General features: G+C 40.2%; 1 protein-coding gene across 2 annotated transcripts in view; it reads left to right on the top strand.

Annotated features, from left to right (window-relative positions):
- HSD17B12 (hydroxysteroid 17-beta dehydrogenase 12) overlaps positions 1–17,376 on the top strand; it is an 88,881-nt gene extending 71,505 nt beyond the window's left edge. For both annotated transcript variants that reach the window (XM_072985962.2, XM_072985963.2), the window contains 4 exons: positions 6,666–6,747; positions 9,140–9,205; positions 13,788–13,937; positions 16,054–17,376. In XM_072985962.2, the coding sequence (XP_072842063.2) occupies positions 6,666–6,747; positions 9,140–9,205; positions 13,788–13,937; positions 16,054–16,158 (403 nt within the window). In that variant the 3' untranslated portion in view covers positions 16,159–17,376. The remainder of the gene's footprint in view (positions 1–6,665; positions 6,748–9,139; positions 9,206–13,787; positions 13,938–16,053) is intronic.
- Positions 17,377–17,787: the final 411 nt, after the last annotated feature.

Raw genomic sequence — 17,787 nt, forward strand, 5'->3', positions numbered from 1 at the left:
TTGGGGTGTTTTTAATCAGTCACTTTTATGTATTCAGAAATCTGACTAATAAAACCTAGTGAGTGTATGATAGAACTGCATATGAAAAAACCACTTGCACTTTTCTATAAAGAAAGTATGCTGTTGGTCTGAATGTATTCAATTATTTGTGAAGAATTATTGTTCTGACCTGTGGAATTAGATTGAATCCTGTCTCAATTTATCATGTGTGGCTACTACAAAGACAGGATCCTACAAAGATATTTACTTTGGGCAGTGTTATAGCAACTAGGATTGTAATACTGAGTCCGATTAAGGCACTTAAAAAAACTGATATTGCTCACACTTAATTTGGCAGACAGCTTTAGAAATAACTTCTTTGTTTTTATTCCAACACTTGTAAAAACTGGGTGGGAATTACCAATCTAGAAGCCGCATATAAAGGAACAGGAAGAATAACTGTTACAAATGGTGTACTAAAACATGCATGACTAAAGAAAATATGTTTTCTTTTAGAGCAGTTATTTTCTTGCATGCTGATTTATCAATTAATTAATTGTCTGGAACTCATAAAATTAATACTTACCTAATTTGGTGGCAGCATCTCTGATAACACATTCTGAATGTCAGTCTACTTGATACAGTTGTGTTCAAAATTATTCAACCCCCACTGAAATTGAATGTTTTGGCCATTTTGACATTGATTTTGATCATTCAGTCATCTTACTTATATTTACATGAAAGAGGCACTTGTAGGTCAGAGAAATATAACCTTAAGTTTATAATGAAATAACCACAAATGTCTTTTCTGTGCTCACATCATTATTAGTTTTTATTCAACCCCCAAGTGACATTCAATCTTAGTCCTTAGTACAACATCCTTTTACAGTTATAACAGCTTTTAAACGTGAAGCATAGCTTGACACAAGTGTCTTGCAGCGATCTATGGGTATCTTCGCCCATTCTTCATGGGCAAAAGCCTCCAGTTCAGTCAAATTCTTAGGCTTGCGCACTGCAACTGCTTTCTTTAAGTCCCACCAGAGGTTCTCAATCGGATTTAAGTCTGGTGACTGCGATGGCCACTCCAAAATGTTCCAGCCTTTCCTCTGCAACCATGCTCTAGTGGACTTGGAGGTATGCTTGGGATCATTGTCCTGTTGAAAGGTCCAACGTCTCCCAAGCCTCAGGTGTGTGACGGACTGCATCACATTTTCATCCAATATCTCCTGGTACTGAAGAGAATTCATGGTACCTTGTACACGCTGAAGCTTCCCTGTACTTGCAGAAGCAAAACAGCCCCAAAGCATTATTGACTCTCCGCCATGCTTCACAGTAGGCAAGGTGTTCTTTTCGTCATATGCCTTGTTCTTCCTCCTCCAAACATAGCGTTGATCCATGGGCCCAAACAGTTCTAATTTTGTTTCATCAGTCGACAGAACACTATCCCACAACTTTTGTGGTTTGCCCACATGACTTTTGGCATACTGCAGTCGACTCTTCTTATTCTTGGGAGACAGCAAGGGGGTGCGCCTGGGGGTTCTGGCATGGAGACCTTCATTACGCAGTGTGCGCCTTATTGTCTGAGCTGAAACTTCTATACCCACATCTGACTAATCTTTTTTCAGTTCCTCAGCAGTCACACGGGGACTTTTCACCACTCTACGCTTTAGGTAGCGCACAGCAGTCGAAGTCAGCATCTTCTTTCTTCCACGACCAGGTAGCATTTCAACAGTGCCCTTTGCCTTGAATTTGTGAATGATGCTTCCTATGGTGTCTCTTGGTATGTTTAACTTCTTTGCAATCTTCTTATAGCCATTGCCCTTCCTGTGAAGACAAATCACCTCTTCTCTTGTCTTCCTGGACCATTCTCTTGACTTCACCATGTTTGTAACCACACCAGTAAATGTCTAGAAGGAGCTGCGTATCACAGTCATTTTAAAGCTGCCTAATTGGTGCTTATTATGCTTGATTGGTGCTCTGTGACATCCACAGGTGTTTTCAATACCTGATCGAAAACACCTGAATGAACCTCTCTTCTTCAGAGTGGTAGTCTTTAAGGGGTTGAATAATTGTGGCAATGAAGAAACCACAAAAGAAACATTTACTGCTGTATTACATAAACAATTGATGTTATTTTAGTTGCATTTGGTTCTTTAAAACGTCCTTGTAGGATTTCATTCTGAATACAATTCCAAATGTACACTATAGTCCCTAAACCCCTTTACAGCATTGGGGGTTGAATAATTTTGAACACAACTGTAGAAAATGTTCATTTTTCACAGTAACTTCAGTTAGTTGCCCCCTTCAGTTATACAGTGCTGAATGTTCTTGCTCTGTTGGGTAGTTTTGTAGCGTTAGAGAGTGCCACTGAACAAGAGAAACTGAAAACTGTGTGTGCATAGATAGTTCTATGCAGTCACGTTGGATACATTACTACCTCTTTGGAGAACAGTTTTTATAAGCCAAACTTTGAGTTCTTCATTGTAGCCATTGTAAATCATATTGGGTTCTCCTTGCACTTGCACAATAATCCTTGGACACGTCTAGAGTGCAGCGACACCAAAATTCCACTCTCTCACCCCACTAGGCATGCTCCCTCTCAGCACTCCTCCTTCAGTTCCTTCTTTTCTGTGGCCAAGGCAACAGCAAGGGAACTTCTAGAAACTCTAGACTTTATTATTTAACTGCATATAGTTGTTCTTCACTCTTTGTTTCCCCTTGCTGCTTCACCTATTAAAAGAAAAAGAAAGAAAAAATTGTATTGTTCATTGCAATTTCCTGCCCTTTTGTATGGCCCCATAGGCCCATTTAAGATGTGCAGATCTTATTCTAACAAAATCCCTTGTCTGACCATCATTTCCTCTGTCATTATTGCCTTAGGTAGGACCACAGACCTCAGTCTTATTCTATGTATAAGAACTTTAGTAAAGTTCCCCTTTGCAACCAACAGTCTCAACTCAGGTGGCTCCTTTGGGAAAGATCTCTGCAGGCTGTGGACACCAAGCCCACCCCCTAAAATCTCAATGTGCAAGACCCTTCCAAACAGTCCATGGTAGAAGCCTTGACTTAGCTGGATCCACAAAGCCGATCTGTCCAGGGATTGAATTCTGTAGTTTTTCTCGATAAACCTACCTAGGACTCCTCAGTTGTGACTTCAGAGGCTCTGTTGGTGTTGTTATCAAAGTCACCAGCCTCAGTATCCAAGAAGAAATGGAGGGTGTTGGGATCACCATCTGTCTTGCCACCAACATCACAGAGGATTGCATATCTCTACACCGGGCAGGAAGAAGAGACCATGTTCTTGTTCAAGCACTTGCAGCCCATATCCATTATTGTAGACGTTTCCCAGATCCAAACCGAAGCATACAACTCCAGTCAGTAGATGCACCATATTGATGGGCACATTTATTGTACAGTGGTGTTGAACATTTTGGTAGCAAACTACACACTGCTGTGAGGGCCTACCATCAGTTTCTCTGGGAGAAGATACAATTCTTCCTAAAACAACTTGCCTGAGGATAAGTGAATTTTTGCATTCATCTTCCAATAGGAGGCACTCTTCTTGGCCACCCATCAGATTCATTCAGCCCAGCATGTGATGAACTGTGTGGCAAAGAACATGTCTGCTACAGTGGCCCTCTCGCTATGTGTGGCTCTGGTCTTCAAGCATCTCAGAGGATTCTCACATGTGCATTGTGGACCTCCCTTTTGATAGAGAGGGGCTTTTCAATGGCAAGACCAATGATGTCATGGATAACATAAACAAAAAATGTGATGCAGATGGAAGTTGCTTCTCCACAATTCTGGCAGCATCAGAGATGGTACAAGCTCATGGAAGCAGACTCCTTCCTATCAGCTGTACATGTCCAACTGACAGACCACACGTCTTGTTGAGAGTTCTGGGAAGTTGCTTAAGTTCCAGTAAAATGCACAGCAGAAGGCCAGCTCCTTAAGATTAGAATTAGCTGTAGAAGTCCCCTTCTTTACCCAATTGTTTTTGGTATCCACCCTCACCAAAGCCTAGCACTTTAGAAAATAAGGCTCAGGAGGCGATCTTTAAGTATAAAAGATTTTGTGTATTTTTCTAGCATTTTCCAAGGTGAAAAAGGATCTGAGACAAAATGGAGTCTTTCAAAATGCGTGAGGAGGAGAAGGGAAGAAACAAAAGTGGAGCTTATCTAGCCTAGCAAAAACAAACTCCTCTGATTAGTTAGCATGCAAACAAACAAGCAAACAAGTTAGTTGTGATGGAGGCCCTTCCTCCTGCATCTAGAAATTTACATCAAGATTGCTAACTAGCCAACACGTCTCAACATGGTCCAAGCCATTGACACTTCCCAAAAGCCCAGATAAGAAACCCAAGCAGGGGTTTTGATTTCTGCAACTCAAAGTTTAACAACATGACCTCAGTCGTGTTGTTAATCTACTTACCCTTCTGCTCTTGTGCCATACCTCAACACTTGGCTTATCATCATCACTGATTATTGGGTCCATCACTGCACAGGACTATACCAGAATTTTTTGCTCTTCAACAAGTCACATCACATCATCTTCAGACACTCACTAGCAGGAAATATCCAAGTTGCTTCAGAAGAATGCTATAGTACAGGCTCATACCACCCTCAAACATCTTGAGTTCTACTCTTGGTACTTTACAGTCCCCAAGAAAGACGGGGGTTTGTGCCTGATCCTTGACCTCAGGAACATCTGCTCCATTTACTTGACAAGTTTCTGTATCATGATCCTGTCAGCTATATTGCCATTATTGGAGGAGGAAGATTGGTTCATGATGGTGGATCTCAAAGATGCTTATTTTCATATTTTGATTTGGCCGGATCACCACTGGTTCCTCAGCTTTATTCTGGAGGATCACATCTACAAGTTCCATATCCAACCATTTGATTTGGTGATGGCACCCAGGGCGTTCACCAAGTATGTAGCCCAGTAGCAGCCTTCCTCAGAATAAGGAGGGATGGTCATCATCCTATACATTGATTACTGACTGATTGTGGTAAAGTACAGGGAAAAGGTCCTAAGGGGTATGGAATTTAAATTGTGTCTGTTGGATATCAGTCTAAGGATGAACCTCGAAAAGTCACAATAACCCAAGATCATCTAGTATATTTGGGCAATGCTGAATTCCACAACCATCAGAGCTTGCTTACCCATGGACAGGATACAAATAATATTATTGATGATCACACCCTTGTGACTTCACCAACCCTGGTTTGCTACTCTGCTCACACTGGCAGTGGACAGTGTAGGACCACTTCATTCACCAGATCTCCTGACTCAATGTGGCAAATGTCTTTGCAACCCAGATCATTTCTCTCTGACCCACAATATGGAGATTTCACCTTAGTTCAGGTCCTTTTGGTGACTAGAGAGCCACCATCAGTGTGGGCTTACACCTATAAATGGATCCAGTTTGTGAATGAGTGCCAAACACTGTCTTTCTACACCTCTAGAATGAGGCAATTCAGAAAGTCTTGTAGAAATTACATTATCAGGGTCAGCTTGTTTCCTTCTAATGCCTTTAAATGAATTGGGACTACCATTGGCTTGGTGTACCAGCTGACGTGAACATCACTTCCAGAGACCCTTTACAACCATTCCACAAGGACAGTTGTGACCTTTGCTGCATTTTTGAAAGGCACCCATCTGCCCCATATTTTTCAGGCCATCACGTGATCTCCACCACTGACATTCTTCCAGCACTACTATCTAGATCTCAGGGCTAAGCTGGATGCTTCATTCAGGACAGCTGTCTTTTCTTCCTTGCTGGCATGACTACGTTCTTGACCAGTAAGTGAGCCTGCTAATAACCCAGTGAGTGATTCACAGAAACCAAGGTGAAGGACAGGTTATTTACCTGTAACTGTAGTACTTTGTGTGGTCGTCTGTGAATTCACACATTCCCTCCCACCTCCCCTCTACCTATCATGCTCTCCTTGAGTTTCAGTGATGGATGGTGAGGAACTGAAGAAGGACTGTTAGGAAGGATCATGCCTACTGAGGCAAAGGGGTGGGGTTTGGTGTCACTGAACTCTAGACATTTTTGAGGATTGTTGCACAGGAACAGATATCACCTTGCCTACAAAAGTCTGCATAGTCAAAGCTATGGCTTTTGTATGGAAGTGAAAGTTGGACCATAAAGAAGGCAGACCGTCGAAGAATTGATGCGTTTGAATTGTGGTGCTGGAGGAGACTCTTGAGAGTCCCTTGGACTGCAAGGAGAACAAACCTATCCATTTTGAAGGAAATCAACCCTAAGTATTCACTGGAAGGACAGGTCCTGAAGCGGAGGCTCCAATACTTTGGCCATCTGAGGAGAAGAGAAGACTCCCTGGAAAAGACCCTGATGCTGGGAAAGTGTGAAGGCAAGAGAAGAAGGGGAGGACAGAGGAAGAAATGGTTGGACCGTGTCATCAAAGCTACCAACATGAATTTGACCCAACTTCCGCGAGGCAGTGGAAGATAGGAGGGCCTGGCGTGCTCTGGTTCATGGAGTCGCAAAGAGTCGGACACAACTAAATGACTTAACAAAGCACAGACACAAAGACATCCCAATGTGTGAATTCACAGATGACAACTCAGAGAACTACAGTTACAGGCAACTAGACATTCTGTTAAAGTTTCATTTCTGTTGTTTCAGACAGTTGACAATGATATGTTTATATTTTTAGGTCAAAAGGAGTTATAGTGAATATTTCATCTCTTGCTGGGCTTCAGCCATCTCCATTCCTCACTCTTTATTCAGCAACCAAGGTATGCCTATTTCTCTCCCTCTCCCCCCCCCTTTGTGTGTGTGTGTGTGTGTGTCTACTTTGATATATCATGTCAGAGATAGGAAGTATATAGCCTACGGGTGCATATTGTTGCTCAACTTTCAGAAGTGCTGATTTTTCTAAAAAGCAGATGGGAATCAGTGGCATACCTCTGAGCCAGGTTTTTGACCTTACAGTAGCAATTTAACATTCAGTTTATCTTATTTGGGAACTGTGTGAAGTAGTGGATAGAATGTCAGACTAGGACTTATGCTGGCTCTTCTCCCAGGAGGCACAATGGGAAATCAAACCCTGATATTGCAGCCAGCTACTCAAACTCACTGAGCTATCCAGCCAGCTAATTAATGTAATGAAAAACCTTTATTAATTAATGTATTTAATTAATTACATTACACTTGATTTCTATTATCTGATAAAATGGCTATTTATGTTACAAAAAGTTTAAATGAAAAACAACTAATTAGCCAGCTTAGCTACATCCCTCTCTCTTGTAGGAGTGCTGCCCCAAACTGCCAGCCAGTCTGAAAATTAACCTTTGGCCCCTTTAAGCTTACTCATTTCTCTGCACTTTTAATGTACCATATTTTTCTGTGTATAAGATACTTTTGTCTAAAATCTTTAGATTAAAATTTGAGGGTCATCTTATACACAGAAGTAGGGACGGAGAAGGGATCAAAGCAAGTGGAGGTGGAAGGCAGGGATCAAAGCGCTTTCATTATTCCTGCTTTCCCCTTCTACTTTTTTGCCAAGAAAGTGGAAGGGGAAAACAGGAATAATGAAAGCGCTTTGATCCCTGCCTTGCACCTCCACTTGCTAACCCCCACTTAGATTTCTTAATTTTGGGTTAGAAATTTTGGGGGGGGGGCTTTATACATGGGGGTGTCTTATACACAGAAAAATATGTAAATCTAGTCAAGAAATGCTGTGAAATATTTTCTAACATCTTTTTCCTTGCAGCTTATCTAATATCAAACTATTAGAAATATTATTTAGTCTTTTCTTAAAACCCACTGTTAGGATGGTTCACAATTTAGTATTACAGGGGTGAGCCTCAAGATTACTCATTCATTTTGTGTGACATGGTCACATGGAGTAAGTTGAAAAGTTCTTGCTTTAGTTTTAGATAAACCATTGCTTACTATTGTTACTCGGGACGTGGTGGCGCTGCAGGCTAAACCGCAGAAGCCTGTGCTGCAGGGTCAGAAGACCAAGCAGTCGTAAGATCGAATCCACGCGACGGAGTGAGTGCCCGTCGCTTGTCCCAGTTCCCGCCAACCTAGCGGTTCGAAAGCATGCAAATGCAAGTAGATAAATAGGGGCCACTTCGGTGGGAAGGTAACAGCGTTCTGTGTCTAAGTCGCACTGACCATGTGACCACGGAAGATTGTCTTCGGACAAACGCTGGCTCTATGGCTTGGAAACGGGGATGAGCACCGCCCCCTAGAGTCGAACACGACTGGACAAAAATTGTCATGGGGAACCTTTACCTTTACCTTTTACTATTGTTACTCAAACCTGCAAAGTGTCAATCTTCAATTATAGTTTCTTGAAACAAGCCAACTTTATGCCACAGTTTATGGAGCTGGCATGATTTGACTAACCCTGCTTAACCACAAGTTGGGCTTTTCAGCATATTAACTATGATTAATCTGAAACAGAAACAGTTGTTTTAAGTCTGAAAATTTATACCTCTTAAGACTTGTGGAATATGATGTAGTCTTGCATCATGGCATTTTCTTAGACATTTTTTCTCTACCTTATGTTTAAGGCTAAATAAAAGAATCACTTAAACTATGATTATGAATATGTTCACCAGATATTTGTTAAACTTTAGCAAGCATATAATTCTGAAAATGTTATAGAACAGGGGTCCCCAATCCCCGGTCCGTGGCTGGGCCGGACCAGGTCACGGAGACAGATCCCCCCCTGCATGCACTCCCCACACACTGCGCCCGCACGAGCGCCCCCTGCCCTTTGCGCATGTGTGCGTAAACCCCTGAATGCCTCCTTGCCCTTTGTGCACACATGTGCGCTTCCCTGCCATTTGTGCATGTGCATGAGCACACACACACCCTTTGCATGAGCGCGGGGGTGCCCTGCCTTCCCCAACCAGTCTGTGCTGTTAAAAAGCTTGGGGACCACTGTTATAGAACATATAGCTAGGGCATACAAACTACCATTCTGACAGACCATGATAGTACCAGGCTCTTTTTTTAGTTCACTTTATACAGTTTTTTTCTACCACTAAAGGCTATATTTATAGGATATGAAATTTAGCCTTTTTCACTAACTTAACATCTGTGAAACGTACAGTATATGTGCACCTAAATTTAGTGCATTCATAACACAATATTGCTTTTACATTTCTTTAGGCTTTTGTGAATTTCTTTTCTCATGGAATCAATATGGAATACAAACATAAGGGTGTTATTGTGCAGGTAAGTGAGATTGCTCCTTTATGATATTTAACTATAATATTGTATAAATAACCTGACAACATAGAGGGTATCTCTTAAAAGACTATTAACAAAACATGACAGCTTCAAAGCTGATACATCAGGGAGCAGGCACTGGAAACAGGACTTTTTGACTAGTGATGCCTACCTTCTAGAATGGCATCACTAAATAAATTTGTTTCTTTAAATATTTGGCTAGAACATGGTAATTCAGAAAGTTCAGATGAAGCACTTTTTTATTTGATTTGTCTTATTGCTGATTCTGTATGACTAATTTGATATGCTCTTTCTGCTTTCTTTTAACCGTTTAACAATATTGGATGTGTTTTTGAAAATTATATAACCTTCTTTAACAAAAATCCTATTGCATTCTTCTGTACATGTAAGGGCATTTTTTACTTTAGACATTTTTGGGCTGCCTGTCATGGACCCAGGCTCATGATGCATTGTGCAGTTGGGGAAGATTAGGCATTCAACAAACAGCCCAGAAAACAGGCCACTTAGCTTGTATAGCCACCTTTATGAAATCATGTCAGGCAGTGTATTTAAATTAAGGAAAGCGGAATGGAAATTGTTACAATAAAAAAAATCATTTTAGGGAGAGATGTCTAGTGTTGTGTTAATATAGCTTTTGGTGCAATTCATTTTTAAAAAGTACTAGCAATATGTTATACAAGTGCTGTGAACTGTGTTATCTCTAAGGCTTAGAAATGATTCTGTGCACTGATCATAAGGTACTTTAAATTTAGATACACATCCATATATGATATAAAAGGCAATAAGTAAAGTCATGTTTACAATGTATTGAATAATTCACTAATAATAATTTCCGAAAGTAAGGGTCCTAGACAGATCAGAATATAATGTTTTTCTTTGTGGTCTCTGTGACTTGCACACAGGGGTTGTTCCACATCTGCAGAACAGCTAGGGCTCAAGATTGACCTCTTGATACTCCCCTAGAGCAGTGGTCCCCAACCTTGGGCCTCCAGATGTTCTTGGACTTCAACTCCCAGAAATCCTGGACAGCAGAGGTGATGGTAAAGGCTTCTGGGAGTTGTAGTCCAAGAACATCTGGAGGCCCAAGGTTGGGGACCACTGCCCTAGAGCACATGATAAAGTGTGGTTCCTGCCCTTTCTTTTCAGTTGTTTTTCATTTGCTGTGCTTGCAGCATGTTTGTAACTTTGGCTTGTTTTAGTTTTTTGCCACCTTTTCACTACATTTGAATTTTTGCCTTGACCTCTTGGCACCTTGCCTGAAATTTTCCCTTGGGCTTCGGTATCTCAATTCTGAATGTTCAAATTTTTGACTTGGATCTCTTGACTCTTCTGTCCATCTGTAAGTTATCTTCAATATTGTCATTTCTTGACCTCAGATGTTTAAGAAGTGCATAGATTTTGGTAGCAAGATCCCACATATGGAGAGGCACTTTTGCTGCTTCTTTTCTCTTGATGAATACCATGTCATTGAAAAGTGCCAGTATTGGCAGCATCTGTTCAAGCCCAACCTCCATAACAGAGAGCTTTGGTTACAGGCCCTACCATGGGAGAAAGCCCTTCATACTTCCACACATCTGGCTGCAGCATTGACTAGTGTTAATCCAAGGCTTCTGTTAATACACCAACTTGGATTATTGGAACTGACAACATTTGACTTGCTCTGCTCCTGTTGGCTCTCTCTCTTTTTATCTCCCAGTGTATGGGTTCAAACAAGCACCAATACTCATTACTGACAGCATTTACTTCCACCTCAGTGCCAGCTCTGATGTCATACTTTGAATGTACAGTAAGCTGTTTTGTTCCACCAAATGTCCACCAAAACACAAGGCACCTTCTCTCCTTGCTTCTCCTAAGAAGAAAACAATTAAATAGAGGGCAAATAGCTACTTTGGCTCCTCCTAAGGACCTCAGAGACCAGACTGCAACAGTGGTTACAACCTTGCCACTCAGCCTTCCCATGTTGTTGCTGTCCTCTGTATCTACGGCAGCTCCATTCCTGTCTGCTGCCTCTTGTTTACCTCCCCTGTATGGGAGACATTTGAACAAGAGGCAGTACCAAATACCGTACAAAGGACAAGCTGATGATGACCACTGTGTAGCCTCCTTTTCAGAAGTGGATGTGCTTCCCATTTTTCAGACATACAAAGATTGCTTCTGTTTTCAGTCACCCAAGAGTTTGCAGCCACAAAGCTAGAGCTGTTCTTGGGGCTAAGATCCCTCTTGGATTATTTGCCATCTAATCCTACTCCCTTATTCAAGGTGGTTCTCCATTTGCACTTAATTTCAGCACATCCGCCTTGCGGGGTTGACTTCAATATCAGATACCATCCTTCTAGACTTCCACAGCTACTGACTATACGGACAATACCCAAAGCTTACTCTCCTATACTTTTTGCTGGTGATTCCCATTCTTACCATTTCTTCTGATGCTGGTGAAGCTGGTGATGGTGCTGCCTCTTTCACCATCACTGCAACTCCAGTTTTCCCCAGATACTTTAGTTGGGGACCAAATTCCACTCTCCCAGTCTGAAGATGTTGTCTCCCATGCAAACCAGGTTTGTCATATGGTCTTTTTACAAGAACTAGAGATCAGAACTTGCCTCCAATCGTATGTCCAAGTAAGTTCAGTTGTGAACATCGCCTGCAGTTACTATTCTGGTCTTACCCTTCCCTCTTGCACATCACCCATTATGCCATTGATTCCCATCATTCCCTCTCAAATATCAGTAAAATGCTATTTTAGGACATAAGTCTTAAATTTAAATTTAATATTTCACTTATTTCTTTAGAAAACAACTTTCACAATTTAAATGGATAGTCACATTCCTATCACATATGGAAGTAGGTTCCAACTTCTTGCTCACATCTCCAACTCATCTTGGAGTATTTTTACCCATATAATTCAATTTCACTTGTTTTAAGTGAAACCAATTTATAAAAAATGTTCTTTTATTCTTACAGACATACATTTTAGAATTCTTTTATTCCACAAATTCTTCCACTTCTCAGTACTTACTTCCACTCCCAAATCTGTTTCCCATAGCATCTTGCTGATCCTCTACTTCTATTAATATTTTGTAAATTTTACTTATCATCCACTTCATTTTTATTCCCATTTTCATTTTAATTCTGTACTACAATTTCTTCAAATTTTGTAAGCTCCCTGCATTCACCATTTCTTCTCACCCATTCACTAGTCCAACACTCCAGTTGAATAACATTAAACCATAACAACTTTTCCATTCCTACCACTTATATTATTTGCTCTTTAATACCCATCTTCTTAAAGGAACATATTGAATTCAGATTTCATCTGATCTTGATGTCAAAGCTATTCAGTGCTGTGTCCGTTTTAGTTCAGTTGTCATTCAAAGATGTATTCTTTAGTGCCACCCAGCGCTGTAGCTCAGCAGTGCAACTTTAAGACATGAAGCTAAATCCAACAAGTAAAACATCTCTTTCCTCCTTTGCATCCCTCTATGCTGCTCAAGAACTGGTCTAGGAGGGGTTTTTGCCACCCCAAATAAGACTGCATGTGATATTGTGATTAAGTTTTTGCCTTCTCCCTATTATGTTTGACTGTGCCCATCTGCTAATAGTCTACCAGTAGATCCTGCCCATAAGCTGCATACATTATCTTAAGACTGAAATCCTAGCTGAGTGAGCCAGAGCCCATAAAATGCTTCATCTACTGGTAACTATGGTTATTTTCTGGGTTTTATCTCATTATAAGCAGCCTCTGCCATTGTCAGCACCCAACAAGAATTTTTTAAAAAGAATATAACTCTTTTGTTTAATTAATTTAAGTGTCTTGTACATTACAGCTGTTTACAGCTTCTGCTGAAGTAGACAGGGTCTACAAAAGCCTGTGCCATCGTAAAAATGTATTAGTCTAAGGAGTCATAGAATTTTCTTGTTTTGCTGCAACAGACTAAAATGACAACAACGTATGGAAGCCATCTAAATGATTTTTCTGGAGGAAAACCTAAGTGATTATGCTTTAGCTATACAAGTAATCAAATTTCCTGTTTACAGTAAGCCTACAAAACTTTAAAATCCAGAGCAGAAGCCTCAGTATCCCATGCTATGGTAAACTAAAGACTGTTAAGCATGTTATCTATTTCATCCTATCCCTCACCTGCCTTGCTGCTCTGGAGCTGCCAGGGAGAGCAAGATGCAGAATCCATGGGCAAATGTCTTATCCAGCAGGAGTCCCATTCTAGTAAGTAATTTGATACAAGTGGCCTGTTTGGCAGAAGACAGCAGCTTTTTGGGATGAAACAATGGTTGAGATGAGAATCAGTAGTTGTAGTTGTAGTAACTTTAGTGGAGTAACTAATGTTATTTACCAAAGCCTGAATTATTTGGTAAACAACTTTGCAATTGATGTAAAATCAGTATAAAAAGGTTGACATGAACAATAAATTGATAATTTGGATGTGAAACATTTAATTATCCATAGCAAAAACTGGTTACAAAAGTGATCATTGGCACAGTCGCTTGATATATCAAGTGTCCTTAGTAGCAATTTATTAAAAAAGGGGAATCCATGTCATTTCTTTTTCAGAGCATTCTACCATATTTTGTGGTCACAAAATTGTCTAAGCTTCGTAGAACAAGCACTTTTAGACCTAAACCTGAATGGTTTGTAAAGTATGCCCTTAATACGGTTGGCCTTGAAGCCCAGACTGCTGGATGCCCAACTCATGATTTTATGGTATGTATTATTTAAAGCTGATTATTCTTATTATACACAGTATCTGAAGAAAGAAAACTTTTTTAAAAAATATTCTGAGTTGTACTGATTTCACTCTCAGTGAACTATTTCACTGTAATAGTTTCACTCTGAGTATCTACAGCAAGGATGGGCATCATTCAGCCCACAGGCTGTATGCAGTCTGCAAGCTAGTTTTTAGGTCTCCCCAAAAGGCACCTCCATATTTCTAAAAATGGTTGAAAATGAGTGGCATGACTACATAGCCACTTTTCAGCTTTGTGCTGGCTACTTCATACTTATTTAAAGTTATTTAGTAAACAAGCATTATTTACTGCTTTCCTTTTTGTGAATAATTGTGGTTCCAGGCTTTAATTAACTGAGGTCATCTTCAAGAGGAGTAACTGCTTCCTGGGATATGACTTCTTTCCATCTTAATTGGCAACTCTTTGTAATTCGTTATTACATGTTTCAGTGATTAGGAATAGTTTAGGCAGCAGAAAACTACAATGCTGTGATTTTGTGATGTCTAAAAACTACAATGCTGTGATTCTGTGATGTCTAAACAGTCCCTAACCTTCAAGCTGTAATAAGAAATTAGAAGCCTACAATTAACAGGGAAGGAAGTCAGAAAGCAAAAACATCAATTACAAACTTCCTGATACAGTTAAGGTACAGAACCAAAACTTTGCACCAAAAAGAAAACAGTAAACAATGTATACTTGCTTAACAATGTAAAATATGCTACAATAAACAAAAAGTAGACAATGTAAAGTCAGGAAAGCTGCAGGAAAGGTCCTGCAGGAATGAACTGCAGTTTTTGGAGAGGAGAGATGCAGCCAAATTGAAAATTGGCCTTTGCCTCCCTGAGATTACTCACTTCCTGGTACACAGAAATGATCCAATAGATACTGGATTTCCAAAGGGCTTTGACAAATCCACTTATTCCAAAACAAATGTAGAGTCATGGGATAGGAGAAATCCTGTTATGGACTGGGAAATGGCTAAAGAATGGAAAGCAAAAAGTAGAACAAAATGGCCAGTTCCTACAGTGCAAATATATGAGTAGTGGGATCCCCAGGGATCTGTATTGGTATTGATGCTGCTTAACTTGCTCATAAATTATCTGGAGTTAAGATGGCCAGGTTTGCTGATGCCACTGAAATATTTTGGGTGGTTAGAAACTGAATGGTTTGTGAAGAACTCCAAGATAATATATTATTTCTGGAGGAATGTGTATTAAGATGACAAATTAGGCTAACAGTATAAACAAGTGTAGAGGGAGGTGGATTAGGGCAACCAAACAGACAAAGAAGAAAAAAACCACCAGAGTTCCTGTGGTGTTTCTGAGGAAATAGACTGCAACCCACAAAACCTTACACAGAAATAAATCTGTTAGTATTAAGGGTCCCAGCTGGCTGGATAGCTCAGTGGTTTAGGTATCTGGCTGCCAAGCCAGAGCTTGATTCTCCACTCTGCCTCCTGGGAGAAAAGCCAGTCTTTGTGGCCTTGGGCAAGCTGTACAGTCCCAGGATGTCCTCAGAAGAAGGGAACGATAAACTACTTCTGACTATTCTCTACCTGGAAATCCCTAAGAAGGTCATTATAAGTAAGAATTGACATGATGACATCTGTTTATTATTATTATTAAAGGTGCTATTGTACTTTGGTTTTTGTTTCATTTTTGTTATATGTGCTGAAATTAAATAATATGGCTGCCTCTTTAAGGAAAAAATTCTGTGTACACTGATGGAATCGGATACCTGGTTCATATCACCACTTAGCCATGGACACGCTTGGTGAGGGACAGGGTTGGCAATAACAGTAAACCATTACTTGAACTTGTGACATGTTCAAAAATCCTGTTAGGGTTGCTGTAAGTTGCAAGTGACTTGATGTCACATAACACACATCAGAAGCAATATGGTTGTTGGGAAGTATGATCAGAAGGGTGCTGTTAGCACTTGTGTCTAGTGGTTAACAGGGCTGGCCATCAAATGAACAGAAATGCTGGATTAAATTGGTTTTGGTGTGATACTATATGACTTTTGGTACATTAATCAGCACATTGAAAGTTTGTTTTCTAATTACCCTGACAAATTTCTCTTTCATTTTTTAGGCCTGGCTTACCAAGATTCTTCCCCAATGGTACACTTCAAAGGTTGGGGTAGAGACAGCCTTAAAAGCAAGAGCTCACTACATTAAGAAGTTGAAAGAAAACTAAGCTGCTTTATCTTTAGGAGAACAATTTTCTGTCTAAATTCAAACATCAAATACATTCTTCTGTCTTCAAGTGGGATGGATGGAGGAAATGGACCAAAAGTCAGTATGAACCAAGGGAAACCTTAGTGAAAGATATAGAAAAAACAATGAACAACTTGTAATTTTGCTTGTTCTTCTGTATAATTTAGAGTACAGTATGTTAGGTGTAATTTAAAATTGGAATTCCCGATAACTAATTTTACTGAAATGTATTTAATACCAATATGGATTTTGTCAGTGTGAAGAATTTGATTAAATTGATGCAGAACATGGTTGGGGATTACAACACAACATTGTCAGTATTGGTCTATATAGTGGCTGAAATCCTTTTGCATAGTTATATCTATGTAACTTGGAGTTGTGGAAGCAGTAACTAAATTTGTGCTAGGGCACAAGTAATATCTAACAAGCAGGACTGCAGTTAGTTGCACTGTGAAATGCATGATCAAGCACACAATGCAGGTTGCTTGGGTGTAATAGAATAGAATACCAAGTGCAATAGAACTTCAGCCATTATTTTTTTAACTAAAAACCTATTGTCACTTAATTTTGCATTGTAAAACATTACAAAGCTTTCTTATTTTATATGTTAGTCATCAGATATTTATCAGCTTAAACCTCTATCGTGTTTGAAACTCATAATCATCTGGCACTCATGTGAATGAATGTCTACATGAGTGGACCACTTAGTGGCTTAGGGTGATGAGGAAGACAGTGATCAGAATCCATTGATGTCAAATAAAGGTGAATGCGGACAGGTTTCTTTCTAGTCAGTCATCCTAGTACCCACTACCACATGGTATTTTGGAGTACTCTTTCAAGACTGCAAATTTCAAACTACTGCAATCTACATTCCCTAATAAAGAGGTTCAATTTGATGGCTACATAGATTTCATACACTGATAACAGGCTATTGCTTTCTATTACTAATTAGAATCTTCTTGGTAAAATGCTGCCAAGGCAGGCTATATTAAAATGTTGGAGTACAAATACTATAGGTACTAGTAGTTAACAATGCAATTATCCATGTACGTCATGATTATACTATTAAATACCTGAGGATTGGATGCAAAGATGTACAAGAAGGCTCTCCTGCACCACTGCTCCTAAGGGACGGTATGGTTTGAGATGTGGTGCAGAAGACTGGTACAAAAAGATTAATCTGTAGAAAGGAGGGGAACAACTTGTGCAAGCAGGAATAAGCTCTTGTGCAAGAACACTGTTGGCTCCAAGCCTATTTTAATACATGAAATTCCATGTTTGAAAATTCTTTAACACAGAGGCCCCCAACCCCTGGTCCGCGGCCCAGTGCCGGTCCATGGCCTGAGCTGGACCGGGCCACAGAGACAGATCTCCCCCGCACACCTGATTTGCGCATGCATGCATGCTCCAGCGCACCTGTCCGGGCACCACACCGCTGTTTGCACTTGCGCATGGGGGGTGCCCCGCCTTCCCCAGCTGATCCGCGGGGTGAAAAACCTTGGGGATATACGTATTATTTATAGATTTAGTGAAATAAACAGTTCCATAGTTGAGACCAAATTAAGAATTTTTTTTTGTCTGTCTTTACATTACAAATCAAGATTTTATT

This window comes from Pogona vitticeps, chromosome 1 (assembly GCF_051106095.1).
Source record: "Pogona vitticeps strain Pit_001003342236 chromosome 1, PviZW2.1, whole genome shotgun sequence".
Classification (NCBI taxonomy): domain Eukaryota; kingdom Metazoa; phylum Chordata; class Lepidosauria; order Squamata; family Agamidae; genus Pogona; species Pogona vitticeps.